The sequence below is a fragment of the Lontra canadensis genome, unplaced genomic scaffold (genome assembly GCF_010015895.1).
Source record: "Lontra canadensis isolate GAN:19392208 unplaced genomic scaffold, GSC_riverotter_1.0 scaffold40, whole genome shotgun sequence".
Taxonomy (NCBI): domain Eukaryota; kingdom Metazoa; phylum Chordata; class Mammalia; order Carnivora; family Mustelidae; genus Lontra; species Lontra canadensis.
The window spans coordinates 5,376,716-5,397,839 of NW_022631034.1; the positions used below are offsets into that span (position 1 = coordinate 5,376,716).

The window sequence follows — 21,124 nt, forward strand, 5'->3', positions numbered from 1 at the left end:
ATATATATATATTATATATATATATATAAAATGAATGAAGGTTGTTGCTATTGAATAAATTATTTAATCCTGAAAATAGAACAATTGTTTTAGTTTTGCTTTTACTTTTTGAATCTCCTAGATGTCTGAACTTCTATGCAGCAAACATCATATTTAGTCTAGAATCAGTGCCACAAAGACTGGTCCCTGCACTGACTAAGGATGAGGTTAAGTTACAAGCTAGAGTTGGGACATTATTTCAGATTTGCATGTCTTCTCCCTTGCTTGCCAGGGACAGTTTACCATCTAAATCCTTAGTAAAGTGTTGGGCACTGGGTCAACAAATAAAGTCAGCCATCTATATATTGCTTTGTGAACTGAGTGCTCTTAGGGGATATAATATAATTACAATGGCTAACATTTATTGTTTACTTTGTTCCAGGCTGATGATAAATGCTTTACATGCATCATCCCATTTAATTTTTTTCCTATAGATGGGAGCTGGTAGTGCCCTCATCTTATCAATGAATTAACCAAGGCTTTGCAGCATTTGCTTACTCAAAGTCACACATAACTGATATGTAGTAAAAATGGGATTCAATCCCAGGCCTGCTTGACTCATTTTATGTGAAACACACACACACACAAACACACACACACACCCCAAAGAATGTTGCCTTTTTTTTTTTTAAATGGTCTTAGTTATAGCAAAGCTCTAAATTATTGCTTCTTGCCTTCTGTCTTCTTGGTGATCTAGGAAATGCAGGTTGTTAGGAACCAGGAGTAGACTGCCTCAGTCCAAGATTAATCCTAAGTAGTTATGGCTAGGGAGCTGATTCCGAGTGGCTAAAGCTTTGTTGGAAAGCTATTCTCAATCAGTTTGAGTGTTTGCTATGTATAAACACTATACTAGGCAAAGCACATTTCTGATAACCCTGTCTTTAAGTGTATGAACTATCAGGGATACAAACCATGAAAACATAGAAATTTTCTTATTCATGGCATGTTCCAAATATCACCATGTACACAAGTGACAGAATTTTTGGAGTCTCTTTCTTTTCTCTTGGATAAGAAAATGGGCAAGCTAGCTTTACATAGTCCCTTAATTATAGGAAGGGCTGACCTTCAGCAATAAATTTTTAACAGCTGGTCATAGTCCAATACTAGGTCAGCATACAACTGGCTTCATCTTGGATCAGTTTAGAATTTGAAGACTCTTCCATTCATAGACCTTGTGAAGCAAAAGCTCTTCTCAAGTAACACAGTATAATTTCCAGCTAGCATCATGTGGACTTCAAGAAAACTGTCTTTCCCCATAATATAGTTTATAGATTCACAATGCCTATGTTGGATAACTATACCATCCAAAGAGAAAAGTCTCCAAAGGCAAAGGAAACAAAAGTGAAAATGAACTTTTGGGACTTCCACAGGATCAAAAGCTCCTGCACAGCAAAGTAAACAGTCAAAACAAAGAGGCAACCCACAGAATGGGAGAAGATATTCGCAAATGACACTACAGATAAAGGGCTGACATCCAAGATCTATAAACAACTCCTCAACCTTAACACATGCAAAACAGATAATCACGTCAAAAAATGAGCAGAAGGCATGAAGAGGCAGTTCTCCAAAGAAGATATACAAATGGCCAACAGACACATGAAAAAATGTTCATCATCATTAGCCATTAGGGAGATTCAAATCAAAACCACATTGAGATACCACCTTACACCAGTTAGAATGGCCAAAATTAACAAGACAGCAAACAACAAGTGTTGGAGAGGATGCGGAAAAGGGGGAACCCTCTTATACTATTGTTGGGAATGCAAGTTGGTGGAGCCACTTTGGAAAACAGTGTGGAGATTCCTCAAAAAATTAAAAACAGAGCTACCCTATGACCCTGCGATTGCACTACTGGGTATTTACCACAAAGATATAGATGTAGTGAAAAGGAAGGCCATCTGTACCCCAATGTTCATAGCAGCAAGGCGACAGTCACCAAACTGTGGAAAGAGCAAAAATGCCCTTCAATGGATGAATGGATAAAGAAGATATGGTTCATATATATAATGGAGTATTATGCCTCCATAATGAATACCCAACTTTTGTATCAACATGGACAGGACTAGAGGAGATTATGCTGAGTGAGATAAGTTAAGCAGAGAGAGTCAACTATCATATGGTTTCACTTACTTATAGAGCATAAGGAATAACATGGAGGACACTGGGAGTTGGAAAGGAGAAGTGAGTTGGGGGAAATTGGAGGGGGAGATGAACCATGAGAGACTATGGACTCTGAGAAACAAACTGAGGGTTTTGGAGGGAAGGGGGTTGGGGGGTTGGGTGAGCCTGGTGGTGGGTATTAAGGAGGGCACGAATTGCATGGAGCACTGGGTGTGGTGCATAAACAATGAATCTTGGAAGACTGAAAAAAAATAAAAGAAATTTTTTTTTAAATGCCATAAAAATGTGTGTTTAAATGTCCCTGAGTCTCATTTTTGTGTAAGTTTTCAGTCAAACATTGAGCCCATTCATCTTTCATATCCTTAAATTTGGTATCTGGTGTATGTTGTTTACATCTAAACACTTGTTTTAAAAAGCTTCATATGTTGAAGAATAGCACCCTAAATTATTAAAGAGAAGTTGATAAAAACACAAGAAGGAAAAATATGTTATATGTACAGGTTTAGCTTTGGAAGAGTATGTTGCAAATGATGCAATTTATCTTACACTCAGTTGATGCTTTTACGTTCATAGCAAGAGACAGGGAAATGTAAGAGTTAAAACCTTGGGCTCTGGAGAAAGACAGTAAGGGATTCAGGGTTTTGCTTTGTAATTTATTAACCATTTGACTTTGGCCAAATTTTTAATCTCTCTTCATCTTAGTCTCCTCATCTGTAAGAAGGAAATTATAGAATTTACCTCTTCGGATCACATGAGAATTAAATGAACAAATTCATATAGATTAGAATGGTATCTGGTCTACCTTAAACTCACAATAAGTGTTACTTGTAATCTTCCTGCTATTGTCTTTCATATCTAGAGATTACAAATACACGTTTTACATCTAAAACCCAGTTCCTTCATTCATTTATTCATTAGCTATTTAATCACTTATTCAATGCTTAACAAATTCATTTACTCCCCAAAGATGTATTGATTACCTATTAGATAGCAAGCACCGTGCCTGGTGATATGAGAGATAACATAATGAATCAGGTATTGATCCTATATTCTTAACAAACATAATTTGGTGGAGAGAGATGAAAAGCATATAAAAAAATTACTGTACATAATAGAAATAGTGCAGTAAGAGCTTCAGATGAGGTCACAGAAGAGTTCTGAATGTATAGATGCTTCTTCAGACTTCTAGGGCTATGCTCAAAATTACAGGTAAGATTTGCATATTACGTCTTTGTTGACAAATCAATCAAATTGTGCTAGTAGTTCATAGCACTGTTACATCCAGGAGCCAACTGGGAAAGGGAGATGATCAGAGTCCATTCTAAAGACACCATGCTTAGAAGCACTTTCAGCAGTGAGTTATTTCCAAATGGTTGCATTAAAGTTGCCAGAGCACCACAAACACTTAAGTGACATTTGTTCCTAATTTGTCACATTCATTAATGTTTCAGTTTCAAAAATCAGAATGTGATTTAGAAATTCAAATACCAAAATGTTAATGTGTTATTAAGTCTTAAAGTTTTCTTTACTTTGCCTGTTTAATTCATTTATTCTTTCAGGTTCTTGAATATTTAAATCACTTAAAATATTAATGGTATATCAAAGAAGTATCAATTTTTACATTAAATGGGAATTCACACTGCTCTGTAATATTTTTAATCGTTTATATTATTCATAATTACATGAAAAATCACCCTCATGGAAGAAACTTAAGCAAGTTTATTATACTATAGCTATTGCATAGCAAGCAGTGTTTTTCAGAGTGTGGGTATTAAGAAATATTAAGTAATATTAAGCTAGAATAATAAGTGATATGTTGTTTTTAATATGTATATAAAGCAAATCCTTTTCAAATGATTATTTTCTACTAACAACTAATATATTTTAACTAATAAAAGAGGTACTTCAAAGTTCATAAATCATAGTTTTTACAGTATATTTTTAAGTAGTGGAAGTATTATATCTGCAAGACAGAAGTGATCATGTCTGTGATGAATTACACAATATCCACATTTTTCAGAGACAGCTTATTATCACAGGATGATAACATAAATATATGTCAGCTTACTATAAAAATATTAACTACAAAAGATAAGGATAATTCAGATAATTCTGTGGAACTGAAAAGATAGTATATTCTGTCTAATCTTTGAATGTTTTAAGAAATACTCCACTTGAAAATTAGGAATATCTTATGGTTATGAAAATGTGTTGTTTATTCAGCTCTTGAAAAGCACTAAAAGTAATTGTAGGAGAAAAACATCAGCTTAGGTGTCTCTCCATTCAAGCGATCCTCATGTTTGTTCTTCCTTTTTCATTTCTAGTCCTTAGAAATGGACTAGGAACCAAGATATATTAGAAATAGAGTATTTATTTAAGCAAAACCTTAAGTTGTATTTCAAATACAGTTTTGAGTAAAATCATTACCTGTATGGATAAAATTCTCTGTCCATGATCATTTACTTACTCTTTCACTTTATATATGGCATGTGAAATTTTCACTATTCCAAGATGAATGTCTAAACAAAACCAACCGAAAGTAAATTCAACTGAAATTAACCTATGCTTAAAGACACTGTAATATATGTTTAAAAACAAAACAAAACAAAAACAAACAAAAGCCCACCAAACCATCTTCAGTCAGAAGACATTTTTCAGTGGGTCCTATCATTTTGGTAATGTTTCCCTTTTCTCAGCTCCAAAACACTTTTCTAAACATATATGGACTTCAAGAAGAATTCAAAAATTCTCAAACACCCATACCATTTAGGGGCCAAGTTTCCTCTGTGTAAGGAATGTGTCACATCAGGCTGAGTTCTAAACTGAACATACACCATTCTCACGTTTTATTTCTGCTGATGGACAGGAGCCAAGGGCCCCCCCACATAGGGAGCATTTTGGCAACACTGTATTACTTACGGTTGAGAGGCAGGCTCGCATTGGTTGTGCCCAGCTTGTTGGCAGCCACACAAGTATAGTTGCCGAAGTGCTCCTGTGTCACGTTGGTAACAGTGAGAATGGATCTTGTGCTAAAGTTTTGAATAATGATTCCTTGTTGGCCATTGAAAAGCCTAGAAGACAAAATAAACTCTAGGTAAATATGCATTGTGAATACCATTTTTAGTTTTATCTTTATTGGGGTTGTCATGGCAACTCATAGACAGTTTTGTCCAAACTCGTGTTAGCATATAATGTGATCATGGTGCAATTATATTTTCCTTACGTTAGTAGATATCAGGGAGAAGAAGCTGGTTGACAACTGTAGATTGTTCCTAAGGGAGGATTTGTGCTCTACAACAAACTGAATTTCGATTTCCACATGTCCTATTCATACATTGATTTGCATTTTAGAAAACTAAACACATCACAGCAACGGCATCTCATCTGTTAATGTCGAGAAAGAGTAAAGCAAATGAAATATAATGATTTTACTAAAAATGCAAACTGACGGTTTCTAAAAAAGTTGGCTAGGATATGTCTAAGCCATCTCAGATGATATCAGATGACTCCCATGAAAGTTAACCCCACAACTGTGATAAGATGGTTCTGAGTCTAGGGTCAACACCACTTTGCTGCAGCTATGTACGACCCAGACAGATGACTTGCTTTTAAACCTAGAAAAAAAGCAGCAGTCTAGCATTGAGAAGAGCATTTCAAGTTGACTCTCATCTTGGCCACATATTAGGGTTGTGGCTGGGAAAGTCTTCTAACCTTTCTGGGCCTCAGTATAAGATTCTATTTTCCGCAGTTCCACCCTGACTACCCAAAAATCTTTCTCCAGGCTTACCAGCAGAGGTCTCACTCTCCAAGAGGCTGGCAGAGCATCACTGTTCTCAAGGCTTGCCAAGCCAACTCTGGTTCACTCTTTTCCTGATCTGCATCCAATGGTCATCAGCCCCTTGTATCCTTCCCTCCTCACTCAGTTCTGATCTGTGTCTTATGTTTCCTACTCGAATGCTCCTTAAATGACTTCCTTTCTCTCTGTGCATGTTTCTCTCAAAATTGTTGTGGGATTTCTAAAACCAAAGTCACATTCTTGTGTGGTACTCTAGCAGTTTCCAGGCACACAGGTCTTTTCAACACAAATAAATTGAATTGGTTTAAATTCCTCAAAAGGTAGGGCCATATGGACATACTTTATTTTATATTTGAGTCCTGCAAAGCACTTAATACTAAAAAAAAAAAAAAAAAAAATTAGTTTGGGGTGCCTGGGTGGCTCAGTTGGTTAAGCATCTGCTTTCAGCTCGGTTGTGATCTCTGGGTCCTGGGATTGAGCCCCAGGTGATGTTGGGCTCCCTGTTCAGTGGGGAGTCTGCTTCTCCCTCTCCCTCTGCCTCTCCCCTGCTCTCTTTCTCTCTCTCTCACAAATAAAATCTTAAAAAAAAAAAAAAAAGGCAAAAAGTTCATAGATCAACAGTATTGGGTGATATCCCCACAACACAGGGACCAGTAAATCCCTCAAGAAATTCTCTTTCTAAATGTGAATTCTGAAATTCTCTTTCTAAATATGAATTCTGAAATAATGAGGATGCCAACCAGATGATAACATCTCCCTAACTAATCCCAAAGTTTACGATGAAAAGATGTGCTGATCTCAATATGGGCTATGTAAGTTCATAGCCCAAATGGCATGGTATTTTTTCCTCCTTAATATGTTCAGGTTTTAGTACTAAATATTTCTTTAATCATGAAGATGCTAATAAATGGCATTCTCTTGAGAGTTTAGGTTGAACTCCTTTGCATTACATTATGTGACTTGCATCTGAATTTAGATAAAATATACTGTAGCTACATGCAGATTAAAATAAGCAGCCATGCTTGATTACCCTGGGAATTACTTATATTTCATGTAATAGCTGAATTTGACTTATCCAAAACTCAAACTTTAATCAGATTAATAAAACTCTGAGTTAAATAAACATTGAAAAACCTTAACTTGAGCAATAAACCTAATGATCTGCAACTCTGACACAAGAAAATAGGGCATAAAATATCAAGGATATGGCAGTTTTTACCTCTCCTGTCTTATATTGCAAATCTATCAACATTTATGCCAAAAATATCATCATGATTATTTTATATTTTCCTGCATCACATTAATAACTTTATTTGTAACCAATTACTATATGCTATGTATAAAAATTCACAGCTTCATTGTCCAGAGAGCTTTGGCATTATGGCCCAAATCTATCTGCCCATGTCTATGCTAGGGACACATTCTCCAGAGGACTCAGCAACTCCCTGGACTACTAAATCCTCATTGTGCCCCACTTACCAAAACTAGATTCATTTTGCTGCTAAAGAACTAAGAAGAAATTAGTCAGGGTCTTCATTTGGCTAGACCCCCGGGAGAAAAATCTCAAGGGAGTTGAGTCAGTAACTTGATGGGATTGTTTGCTTATGTTCCTTCAGGCTGTCTTTCTAGCTGGCTTCTAATTCTCTGACCTTCACTGTGTCGGAGGACAAATCCCCAGATGTTGAAAAATCATGTAGCATGTCCACACTCTGTATGTGTAGACCCATTCTTGGTCTCTGGCCAGCGCTGCTGTGTGCATCCTCACCGAGGGGCACGTCATTAGCAATTCCTGCTGCTCTCCTCAGCCTGGCAGGTGCTGATGGCCAATAAATAGGAAAAGTTACCTTCCCTGGGGGGATGTACTTCCCTCTGGAGGAAGCTACCTTTCTGAGATTAATGGAGAAGTCCAAAATGTCCTTTCTTCTAGAGTTTGGAGTTTTAAAAATGCCAACTCCTCAAATACACTCTAAGAACATACTTTTATCCAGTAGATGGCTGAAATAGACCTTCCAAAGTTGATCTTGAGGCAGAATGACTTCTGAGATGGTATATACCTCAGGAGGTGTATTTATGTGATTTTCCTGCAGGAATCCTGAAAGCACATGGAGTGAGGGGTTTTCTCAGCCATTCAAATCAATTCTGAAAATTGCCATTGCTACAAAGATGAGTCCTATGCTTAGGTGATTAGGGACTTGGCTGAGTAACACATGTCTTTGAAAATCTTTGGAGGCCCCTCAGGAGATCAAAGCTGAAGAGAAGAATCAATCAAACAGGTGCTTACAACTAAGTTTATGTCAGTCACAATGGGGACCCTGTTAAGATGAATACTTCTACCTTTAGTTACCAGATATAGAAATTTAAACCACACCTATAAGTCCCATCATGTCTGTCTTTAATGCAATTTTAATCTTTGACTAAAAACAAATAAAAAAGTGCTCTTTAGTTGATATTTTTCTTTATCAAACAGTTTTATTCCAAAATGGTTGGATATAGTTATATTTTCTGTAAAAAGAATAATTTTTTTATCAATTTTATCATATTTGACAAATTAAATTGTTATTCAGTGTTAAAGAAAATTCTTGATAGCTTTCAAACATGCCTATTAACAGAAGGACCCTTACCCCACTGAATTTCTCATATCCATCCCAGACTTGTTTGAAACCAGACTTCCTTAAATCAGTGATGTGAAATTTTAAAGTGACAACTCAAGCAATAGTTCACAGTACACCTTGCAATAAAACCAGAGAACTAAATCCAGAATACTGCCTTATTTGGAGTTCTCTCCTTTCTCTAAATACTTAAGTTTTTCAAGTTCTAGGAGAATCGTTCTTGTATTGACTCAGATTACAGAATAAGAGACATTTTCATATAGTCTTTTCCCCCAAAGAGAAGAAAACAATTCTATTGGATTAGTGGTTAAATACAGTATTCCTTCCTCAGAAGTAGATCAGCAGCATTTGGCACTTGCTTAGAAATTTCTGAGCATTTTTATTTTTGCATTTTTACCTTTCAATGGATCCTATGGCTATGAGATCCTTCCGTTACTGTGGAGCTTGCTGTCCTATACCCTCTACCACCTATGGTAGTTTGTTCCATACTGCTTGGAACAGAATGTTTGTGTCCTCCCCAAATTCATATGCTGAAAACTTAAGCCCCAAAGATGATAGCAATAGTGGTTGGGACCTCTGGAAGATGTTTAAAAATCATGAAAGTGAAACTATGATGAATGGGATTAGTGCCTTATAAGAGGTTCCAGAGACCTCCCATAGCCTCTTCTGCCGTGTAAAGATGCAGTAAGATGTCTATGACCTAGAAGAGGACCCTCTCCAGACCATGCTTGCACCCTGATCTTGGACTTCTAGGTTCCAGAAGTATGAAATAACTCTCTGTTGTTTATAAGCCACCTAATCCATGGTATTTTGTTATAGCAGCCTGGATGGACAAAGACACGTACTGAGGACCATTGCCCTCACTCTTCTTCCTTCTGCCTTTCATTAATGCTTCATAAATCTGTGAACTGCAGGCTATCTGTCCCGCCAGCAGATGATGAGGTAACTCATAAATAACACAGCCTGACCAAATAACTAGTTCTGAATTAGAAGAGGCCCTTATATTTTCAAGTGTCAGCCAGAAAGGAGTACCACATAGAAAGCATAATAACTAAGGATATTTATATATCGGACTCATGAAATGTTCATGAAATTTATAATCATAGCATCTCTCGGGTAGTAACTAGGATGGACAGAAGAGTCCACTGAAATATCCAACAGCAAAACTGACCACGAAGCCACTGGCACTGATTGTTACGATTGCAAAGTTAAATGGAACAGCCCTACCAAACCTCATTCATTTTATATATAAATTGAGCCTCATGACACATTTTGGGACTACCATTTACTATCTGCCTTTCCAGGTCAAGAGTAACAATAAATACTCTAGAAAAACAAATTCCAGATGCAAATAGTCACTGAAATACTTCATTGTGAATACAGGAAATATATATAAGTGTATCAACAACAACATTTAAAATATTAAAGCAAATTGAAACAGGAGTGGGAGATGTTCTCAAATGATAATAGATCTTTTATCAGACTAGAATACAAGGAAATATGATAATAATATGTCATGTTATAAGAAAATATGACAATAATGTATCATGTTATATAACTGGATAAGATTATTATGATATTATTAATTGATCTTTGGGTGATAGTATAGCAGACATGGAAGACAGTAGGGGACAGAAGGTAGTTCTTGAGTCATAAGAATTATATGTACAAAGAAAAGGAATGTTACTTCCAACAATGGATTGCAGCCTTCTGACTTCTAAGAGGTGGTATGAATTAAGGATACAACTCAAGAAGAAGAGCTTCAGAAAAAGTCTGGGTTGATGGTAAAAATGTCACAGGTGATATGATCTTAATGGAAATGAAGCTTTATTTGGTCATCAAATGATGATTAAATACCTCCCATGCTGAAGGCACTGAGTTAAGAACCAAAGGGGGGGGGGAGACAAATAAGACATAGTTCTATATAAGGACCTTGGCTACACTTAAAAATGTGAAGATGAAAAATATTACATTAAAAAATTTAAAAACAAAACAAAAATGTGACGATGACACGGAGATGGCATATTGGTCCTTGCACAACACATCTCAATGCCTCTCTCAATGACAGAATTCTAGCTTACATATATTTTGGCTCTGAATCATGGCCATATTTCTACTCTTTTTAATGTAAGCAGGAATGCCTTATGTATGTGGAAAATGTTAGCTGTTCTCAACATATTTATTATTGAAGTAATCTAACATGAAAGAATTCCAATGTTGTACAAAAAAAATTTGGTGTGAAGGGTATGGGAAACTGACATTCAGAAAACATTTTAGCATTTTCAAATGTATGTCAACTAATCTTCATAGCAGCCCTAGGAGGTAAGCCTTACTAGTCCCATTTTACAGATGAAAAGAAAAAAGAAGTTTAGAAAGATTAAGTTAATTTATCTTCTATCACATGGTAAGTGGTAGAACCAACATTCAAACCCAGATCTTCTGACTCTTGGTATTGTCCCAAAGTAGCAACTGGTATTCAAATCATTAAGTAGAAACCAGGATATTGTGTTTGAGTTTGGAAAGACATGGCAGAAATCATGAGTGATTTAAGAAAATTGAGTCAAGACAGGGAATAGAACAAGTGGAGCCAAATCACCAAGTAATATGTGGTATCTGTACTAGGAAAGCCAGATCCAACCCATGGGGTGAATCCAATGGGACAGGAAAAAAAAAAAAAAGTAGGGTTAGTTCAGCTATCTATTTGCAGATTCCCTGAACCAGAGGTTTCTTAACTACCTGTGTGAGGCTTAGCTATGCCCATCAGTCTCTTGTAGCTGTTACCTTTTGATCCCAGTGGAGTCACCCTTTCAGGCTACTTACATTCCCAAGATGAGAGGTATGAAATGGTCCAAGACTCTTTCTCTCTTTCTTCCTCAAACTACCTGCCACACAACAAATAACTTCAGCATTGATTATTGTTTTTCTTCTCCTAGGTTCAATAAATATTTGGGTTGTAGTAAATCTCTCTCCATAGTGTATATGTGCAACACAGTCAAGGATGACAGAAAACAAAACAAAATAAAACATAACCTAGATGAGTGGCAAGAATGCAATAATTTTTTTTTTAAGATTTTATTTATTTATTTGACAGACAGAGATCACAAGGCAGAGAGGCAGGCAGAGAGAGAGGAAGGGAAGCAGGCTCCCTACTGAGCAGAGAGCCAGATGCAGGGCTTGATCCCAGGACCCTGGGATCATGACCTGAGCCTAAGGCAGAGGCTTTAACCCACTGAGCCACCCAGGCGCCCCAAGAATGCAATAATTTTAAGTAAGTTCAAAATTGTCTCTGAAGTTCAAGTCCTAGTGACTCTATGGAGTTACTGTGTCCTTTCTGAGTTGGTCAAATCACCAGCAAATTAAAAACTTCTCTTTAGCACACCATTTCAGATGCAAATTTTCATATATTTGCATGACTTTTGATTACCGTCCATATTCCCCATTAGCATGTAGCTCCATTACGGCAAGCTTCCTAATTTTTGTTATACATTGTATTCTGAGCATGGAGCACAATGTTGGGTACTTAATAGGTGTATGATAAGTAGTTATCGTATGCTCAACTGCATGAATTCTGCTTTTACATTTTTGTCTTGCTTAGTTTTTTCATCTGGGAAATGGAAAAAATGAAGCCAATCTCAAAGTGTTGACATAAGAATGGTTTTTAAATGTATACAATGTAATATCTACACACACGCACACACACACACACACACACACCAAATGCAGTAGGCACTAGAAATATGATAGGTGTTATTATTGTTCAATGATAGGGTCTGTTTCTTAGACAGAACGGATACATTTCCTCTCAGATGGCAGCGAAATATTAAATATTGAAAATACAGGAAATTATTTTTAAAGGAGAGATCTACGACAGTGACTGAAAAGATCATAGCATCATGATTTCAAGATGTGCCAAACTCAGTCTCAATTACATGCGTATTATCAACCTCATCTAGGTTTTTCACAAATGTGCAGGGTAGAGAAAAAAAAGAAAAGTAAAAAGAAGGAGGAATAAGAACTCTTAGATACCAGAGAGAAATGAAAATTGATGTGAACATGCTGCTATAGCAACCCATTGGTTTACTGTGCTGCTTGGTACTTAAGGCTTGAATACAATATGATATCATTTATTCCTAGGAACAGACCGAAGAATATCATGCATCAATGTCTCAGCCCCAAGGGGTATCTATCTTTAGTTGCACATTTGAATAAATTAATGTATTATAATATATTAGGACATGTTAATGATTTTAGACTTTATTAGGCTATTTAAAATGTATGTCTTGTTTACTTTGTCAATTTTAATGAAATTAATAATTTTAGATTAGAGACCTTTGGGCTGCCTTACTTGTGACAATTTGGTTCACAAGGGGAAGATACTGCCTTTAACTTTACATCAAGTAAACAAAGGCTATAGTGCAGGTGTCAATCCTCCCCTGACTGCAGTGAGTCTCGTATCCCTGACAACCTGGCCTGCGACTGGATTTTTTCCCCTCTGCTTGAACGGCTTTTCTAATATCAATGTGCCCATGATTTTAATGTCAAATTTCATCCCACAATAAACCAACACAACTATTTTGCAGAGATCACATTCACAAAAAATCCCGAAAAGTCAGAACTGAGCAACAGAAACCAGCCTCTTTTCTGCAATCACATACTGGGTTTACCACGTCCTGCAATCTAAGGTGACGGATGATTTTGTACTAATATTCTCTTCTCGATGTGAAAATGTATGAAAATAAGAATGGCTCTGTTTCTTCAGGATTAAAAGGTCACAACTCACTCTTGCAACAGAGTGTATCTCAAACACCACGTTAGACGCTGGGAACACAATGGCGAACAGGGCAAAACCCTCACTCTCAGGGAGATTATAGATTAGGAGAGGGACCAGTAAACAAGCTGAGTATCATCTAAAAAGTGCTCTGATAGAGGTAAGAACAATGGGAGTACATTTGGAGAGACACCCTTCCAAGTAAAAAGGGGTCTGGGTAGTTTTCTGAGAGAAGGTCACATGTGAATTGAGACTAAAGGACTAGTGGAAGGCAGCCAGCCAAAGGTAGCAGGATGGTTGTGTGTGTGTGGAAGGGGCTTATAAGCAAAACGGCCAACACATGAAAAGGCCTTAAAAATAGAGATCATGCCACAGTTTGTAAACTGAATATTTTAGGACAGTTACAACCCTATTGTGGGGTGGTAGGATGGCAAGATAACCAGAGAGGTAAACAGAGGCAGGAACATGAAGGCCTCCCATGCCACACTGTGATGTTAGGACATTTGTATAGGAACATTCAAGAATGCTTGAAAGGATTTAAGTATAAAGGGATAAAATCAGATATTTATTTTGGAAATACTGCTATGAATTTTAAGAACACAACCAAAACCTAGCTGTCTATTGGTGGACTGTGTCTGTAGTATCAACACCTCGATTTCAGTATGTTCTAAACCAAACTCGGTATAATCTCTCCCAAATCTCTTTTCCTCTGTTCCCAGCTTCAGTTAATGACGTCACCATTCACCTTACTACTGAGCTAGAAAACTTAAAAAATTATCTTCAAGTGGTCCTTTCCTTGTATCTAATCAATCACTGAAATGTATAAATACTAACTTTTCCCTTTCTTGCTTTTTAAAAAAGACTCATTCGTTTATTTGAGAGATGGAGAGAGAATGCGCGAGTGGGAGGGGCAGAGGGAGAGGGAGAGAGAATCTGAAGTAGACTGAGCACTGAGCGTTCAGAGCCTGACACATGGCTGGATCTCCCGACCCTGAGATCAGGATCTGAGCTGAAAACAAGAGTCGGATGCTTAACAGACTATACCACTCAAGAGCACCCCCTCTCTTGCTTTTTAATTGTACAACTTATACCCTAGTTTAAACCATATTTTGTATCTTTCCCATCCTAAATGCTCTGAGAAACATTTTATGAAGACAAGGAATGGATATTTCTACTACCCTTGAAAAGTCCTTTAGTGGCTTCCCACATCCTATGGAATCAAGTCTAAATGTATTATCCTGTCATTTAAAATGCTCCAAGTCTTGCCCTAACATGCATTTCTAACCCTATCTCCTATTACACCTGATTTCACATCCTGTACCTTGAGACATAAAAAGAAACCCTCTCACACAATGCTTACATTACTTGACCATGCTCTTTCCTTGCTTATGATTTTTCTTGACTCCTTGCAATGTTTGGAAATACTGTTCATTGATATCAAGCATAAAAGCTACCTTTTCCCTGAAGCATTTGTTAATGCTCTGATTTGAGTTGAATGGACCCCTGCTGTGCACTTTCAAGGACTTGACTTAGGGCTCCCTTAGGGTCCTCTTACGTGGTCCTTATTTCATTTTGGTGATTTTTATGACAAACTATAAGCTCTAAGTCAGGAAATGGAAACAGGACTAGCCTACTTTTAATTTTGTTTGAATGTCCCAGAGTTTTAAATATAATAGTTTGCATGTATGTCTTGCATGGACATGTGTTTTCCACTTCCCAGTAGTTGAAATACTCTCACTTATTTCATATGTTTATCCTTTACCTCTTCCCTGGCCTGGGATGATAAAGTTATCCAGGGATAATAAAACTATATGGACAAGACTTAGGTTATAAGAAAAGTGAAATATCAAATAAAATTATAGATAGTGAAATTACATTAGAAACAAAAGTTTCTTCAGTAAAGCAACTTAATTTGTTTTCAATCTTTATCAATTATGTCACAGTTAAATGCCCAATGTATATTTGTTGAATGAACACATAAATTCTCAGGTCAGCAAGGAAAATTATTTTTAACATGGATGGTAATGGGTTAATTCTAGTACCCTTCTAAATCAAAATATGTAACTGCTTAGTCTTATAAGAATGGCCTTGCAGAGGCACCTGGGTGGCTCAGTTGTTAAGCATCTGCCTTCTGCGCAAGCCATGATCCCAGGGTCCTGGGATTGAGCCCCACATCAGGCTCCCTGCTCAGTGGGAAGCCTGCTTCTCCCTCTCCCACTCCCCCTGCTTGTGTTCCTGCTCTCATTGTCTCTCTGTCAAATAAATAAATAAAATCTTTATAAAAATGGTCTTGCAAATGAGAAGATAAAAGAGAGAGAAAAAAGGGGATAGAGATAGAGAGAGAGGGAGAGCAAGAATGAGTTAATTTACTTCTAGTCTCTTCTGAATAATCAAAGTTGCATAAAATCTAGAAGAGGGATATTTTGACACAAGACTCAGGATATTAGCGGTTGGTTTTGTTTTTGTTTTTAAAAATCACTTTGATAAGGTATAATATATACAACTCAATGAGTCTGGGATAAGTACGCACCTATGAAACCATAACTACCACATCCAGAAATACATCCATTACCTACCAAGGTTATCTTGACATTAGATTTTACTTCCCTTTCTGTACTTCCCTTCAACAAGTCATTTTACTTCTATAAGGTATTATTTGTTTGTTTGTTTATTTGTTTTTCCTCAGGTATAATCTAGTTATATTTGTATGGGGCGCTTGGGTGGCTCAGTCAGTTAAGCATCCGACTCTTAATTTCATCTCAGGTCATGATATCAGGGTGATGATATTGAACCCCATATTGGGCTCTGCACTGAGCAGGGGACCCCTTAAGATTCTCTTTCTCTCCCTCAGCCCCTCCATCTCTCATTCATTCCTGTGCTCTCTCTTTTCCTCCCTCACTCTATAATAAAATTAAATTTTAAAAAATCTAGTTAGAATTGTGTGAGGAATTGGTAAGATAGTATACAGTGAGTTATATGTGTTATAAAATTACAAAGTCAGCAGGTGGGGTAAAATTCGCATGTCATTAAAATTGCCCTTAAAATTCCTTATTTTAAAGTAACATACTTTATAAGAGTCTCTAAAATGGAGGGCAAGTACTCCAAATTGGGTACCAAGTGATCTGTGGGAGTGTGAAAAGAAAATAATAAGATGCCCATTTGTTCTATAATTGTATCTCATCTTTTAAATTTTATCTGTTACAGGTCAACTTAATGCTTGCAAAATATCAGTTCAAAAGTGCATATGTACAGTTTACAAACAAGTATTCATACACTGATAGTTTTTCCCAAGTTTTAAATTTTACTCAGAAATATATATTTCAAAAATGTTGTGGACCACTGCTTTACATCAATGATCTACCTACCAAGTAGGTACCATTACAAGAGGATGACGCCATCCTCACAAAATGATATAAAGCCCATGTTTTTGCAATACCTACTTGAACATTAATCCATTAAAATTTATTTTATGTTTTTGGTCTTAATCCTAAATAAATATACTCTTCTCAAGCCATAAATTAACTTCATTTCATGTCATCAAAGATAATTCTTGTTTAATAGTACTTTTCCTATTCTGAAAGTTCCCTTCACTGGATATAAGGAGTCTATTTCTTTCTATTATCAAGAAAAAAAAAAAGTTTAAATGTTTGGCTTTCTATATAATTAAACCCCAAATTCTGATTTTCCCAATACTAAAATGCAAGTGGAGCAATATTAAGTCTGTGAGCGCTGTCCCTACCAGGTATGCTAAAAGAGCTTATGTGTTAAAAAAAAAAAATAACCATTTTATACCAAAGGATAATATTTTAATAACAAGTATAAAACTTTAGTAATTCTCATGGTGCTTATCTAAACAGTGTAATAAACTAAAGGTCAAAATGACTAATATTTCTTTTCTTTTTTTTTTAAGATTTTATTTATTTATTTGATAGACAGAAATTACAAGTAGTCAGAGAGGCAGGCAGGGAGAGAGAAGGAAGCAGGCTCCCCGCTGAGCAGAGAGCCCAATGCAGGGCTCGATCCCAGAACCCTGAGACCATGACCTGAGCAGAAGGCAGAGGCTTTAACCCACTGAGCCACCCAGGCACCCCTAATATTTCTAATTTAAAAAAAAAAAGTTTTTTTTTTTCTTTTTTTAATTGTCATCCATGTCATCCATGAGGGGGATAGTGTAGAAGCTTATCTTTGAAGATAGTATCTGATGATTCTTAACTCTTGATATTCATGTTCCCATTTTTCCCTTCCACTTTGAATAGGGTCACCCTGTATAAGCAGTAAGATATTACAGGAATGACAGAGCATAACTTCTGGGACTAGGTCATAAATAGTTTCTACCTTGCTCTCTCTTGGATTAGTAGTTCTGGGAAAAGTTAAGAAGGCAATCAAGCAGTCCCATGAAGAGACAATTAAGTGAGGCCTTCTGCCTATAACAAGAACTAACTTGCCAGAAATCTGAGTTACCTTAGAAGCAGACCCTTTAGTCGTAGTCAAGCCTTTAGATGACCAGCACCAGATAACACTTGACTGCAACTTGATGAGGCACCCTGAGCCATAACTATCCAGCTAAGCTGCTCCCATCCTGACCCACAGAAACTGTGATAGTAAATGCTTACTGGTTTCAGCTGCTAAGTTTCAAGCTAATGTGTTATTTAGCAGTAGATAACTAAGAATGGCAGTGTATGCAAGAGAAAGAGTGTGGACTGAGAGGTTAACAATAAAATGTGTCTTGATGGCATCTTTGAAGTTGAGAGCTCTTGGACAGGTTAAGACTCTTGTGTCTCAGTTCTGCCATCATTAAATTGAGGACAATAAATTGTGTTTCACAGAAGTCTGAACAGGAAGAGAGATAAAAGAATTTAAAGAACCTGGAAAGTGATTTGTCTTCAGTAAGCATTTGTTTCTTTGTTTTCTTTTCAATTGTGCTTTATTTTTCAGGGTTTTTTTTTTAAGGTTTTTAGATTATTCTCAGCACCCAGATATGGATTTTATAGGATGTGGAAGAACTATAGGCAGAGATGAGACTAAGGATGCTCAGTTACTGCCTCTTTTTTTATTTATTTATGTTTATTTGAATGAAGATCCAGCTTTGAAGATCTTAAGTTAAAAGAGAGGAGTTTTTATAAACATTCTCTTCAGCAGAAGTGAAGAGAGTAAGTTATTTTTGAATATATTTGTACTCTCAAAGTGAAAAATATCTCTAGGAAATAAAACTTCTCCAGATCTTGTAAAAACTCTGCTACACTTTGACAGGGTCTCTGACAGCTTCATGTTTCTGTTAGTGACCTTGAGGTCAAGAAAACAACTCAGAAATGTGCTGTATCTGTTTCTTCTCTGTGTGTCTACCTTGATTCCATTATTTCTGTGTCTTTGACTAAGTAAATTGAGAAAGCGTAAGTGAGTGTTTGTATGTGCAGTCTTTTATTTTGCTAATTCATAAGTGACCTGCAATGTCCTTACTCTTGCCATTTAACATTGACATTTCAAATTATTTTTGATAGTCTCTGAAGTGCCATGACCTACAATAGGTGCATGGACTCTGCATGAAGATTTGTAAGACTTCTGGAGTTCAAATCCCAGCCCTCCACTAATTGTATGAACCTGTGCAAGTTACTTAAAAACAATCTGTGCTTTGTTTTCCCCCAAGCAAAAGGTGGCAATAATAATAGTATCTAACTAATAAGTTTGTTGTGAAAATTAAATAAAATGGGTTAATGTCTGTTAACAATTTAGAATACTGCCTGTCAAACAGCAGATGCTTTTTACATAGATAGTTTTTCATTTTAATGAGATAAATATTTGAATGGCCTGGGCCCAGAAGGTAGCATGGTAAACAAACTCAGTGAGTGTAACAACCATCATTCAGCAACCAGAACCCTTCTTTTTCCTATTTCTTGCACATTCTTAAATTTGTTTCACTATAATTTTAAGAGGACTTTATATACTCTTGTGGTATTTGATAATTTGAGTATTTCCTCAAATATAAACTTAACAAATGACAGATGTATACTCCACTCTGAAATGAAAGTATGTTTGCCCTTGACGAGTGCATTTGATTTTCACAGCTCCCAGATTTTCTCTAGGTGTGTGTGCTGGGAAAGGGCATTGATTGGGAAGAATCAATCCACCTTTTATAGTAGTGGTTCTAAACTCCTTTCAAAATATAATAAAAGCTATTGTCCATCTCTCCAGTAGGAAAGAAGTCACTGAAACTATGATTGTGGACACCAATGGGTCCTTTGCTGTTTTTGCTATAGGCCAAGAAAGTCGACTAAGGATGATTGTAGCCTTTTCTGACAATGGTTGCTGAATTTAGGAAAGGAAAAGAGAGGGAAATAGAAAAAAAAAAAATTTCAGGACATCATTTCACAAAATATTGGAAACCAAAAGGACTTTAACAAAGGAGCTCTCATACTACTGGGGATAATTCTGTTAGCTTTTAAGAAAGGCCTCACATAGATTCAAAAGGGACTTTGAGAGATATGTAAAATATTTTATCATTATTTAAAATGCACTTTGTGGAAGAACCAGGGATCTGGAGAGCCCTTGCAAAGGAAGGTTCTGAGACCACAGAACCGAAGCTCCGTTCATCCCACATCTACCAAAGTCCTATTTTCATAGATATTACTAACTGGGCTTCCACATAAGATTGTATTTGAAAAAAGTGTTTCATAACTTACAGAGGATTGGAAACCACTCTTCTAGATATTGTCCATATAGAGAATCACACACTGAACTTCTGAATCTGGATTATCAGAATCTGAGAAAGGTTATTGGCTAATATACAATATTGTACCGTAGGACAAGGGTGACCACAGACTAGTTTATCTAAGTATATAAAAAGTGGGGCTTCTATGAAGCCCCAAAAAGGTAGATTTAGAATTAGTAAAAACATAAAGTAGTAAAAAGAATTAAGAATTGAGTACCCCAAATTACAGAAGAGGTTGCATAAAAATAGTTGCAAATAGTTGTAGATAAAAGCACAGTCGGTTATTCAGATCAATGAGATAGTTATGGGGACGTCCCTTATTTGTTAAGGCTGATGTTGAAGAGGGAGAAGGTTTTTTACAAACTCTTCTTTTGAATATAATTTAAGGGTAAAAAAAAAGGTACCTGCTTAGGTCCCATCCACTATCATCCACTATGACAATATCGAAACTTTTATGACATTTCTATAGTTTTCAGTTCAGACATTTAGCTGTCATTAGTCATGAGCCATGGTATAAATAAGTAAACCCCACAGATACATCTGTTGAACAGTGTGGAATTGCCAACATTTAGCTTTTTTGACTAAAAATGGCAGTTTCTTATGGCCCAACCTAGCATTTTCTTGAACACGTTCTTCCCTAGTTTTGAGGCAAAGAAAAAAAAAAAAAAAGATGTATTATAGATAATATCCTCCCCTCTGCATTCCATCTTCCAGTTAACCCACAGGGGTCCCACTCTTCTTTGATGGCTTGATAAGAGCAGCTGAAGAGGTCTGAGTGAGCCTACTGGTTGAAAGTAAAGAGAAAGTAGTCAAGTCCTGTCTTCTGTTGTTCAATAGCTCTTGTCAAGGCTTTTCCTGGGGCTCCTCAAGGGGACAATCATATAGAGCTAAAGTTACAGTAGCCCTAAAATCCCCTTGGTTAGTCCTTTAACCATGTATTTTATCTCCTCTACAGGCCCTTTAGTGATAGAATATCTAAAACACAATGTTCTATAAAATGAAATGTTAAAATGCTGTGCGGGAGAGTAAGGCAGGTGAAAGGGTTGAGACTTCTCAAGGAAGCCAGGCAGAGGCAGCAGCTCCGA

At 36.6% G+C, this 21,124-nt stretch overlaps 1 protein-coding gene across 1 annotated transcript in view; it reads right to left on the reverse strand.

Moving 5' to 3' along the window:
* Positions 1 to 21,124, reverse strand: part of NEGR1 (neuronal growth regulator 1) — an 849,270-nt gene that overhangs the window by 169,722 nt on the left and 658,424 nt on the right. The window contains exon 6 of the mRNA XM_032870106.1: positions 5,080 to 5,231. Within this exon, the coding sequence (XP_032725997.1) occupies positions 5,080 to 5,231 (152 nt within the window). The remainder of the gene's footprint in view (positions 1 to 5,079; positions 5,232 to 21,124) is intronic.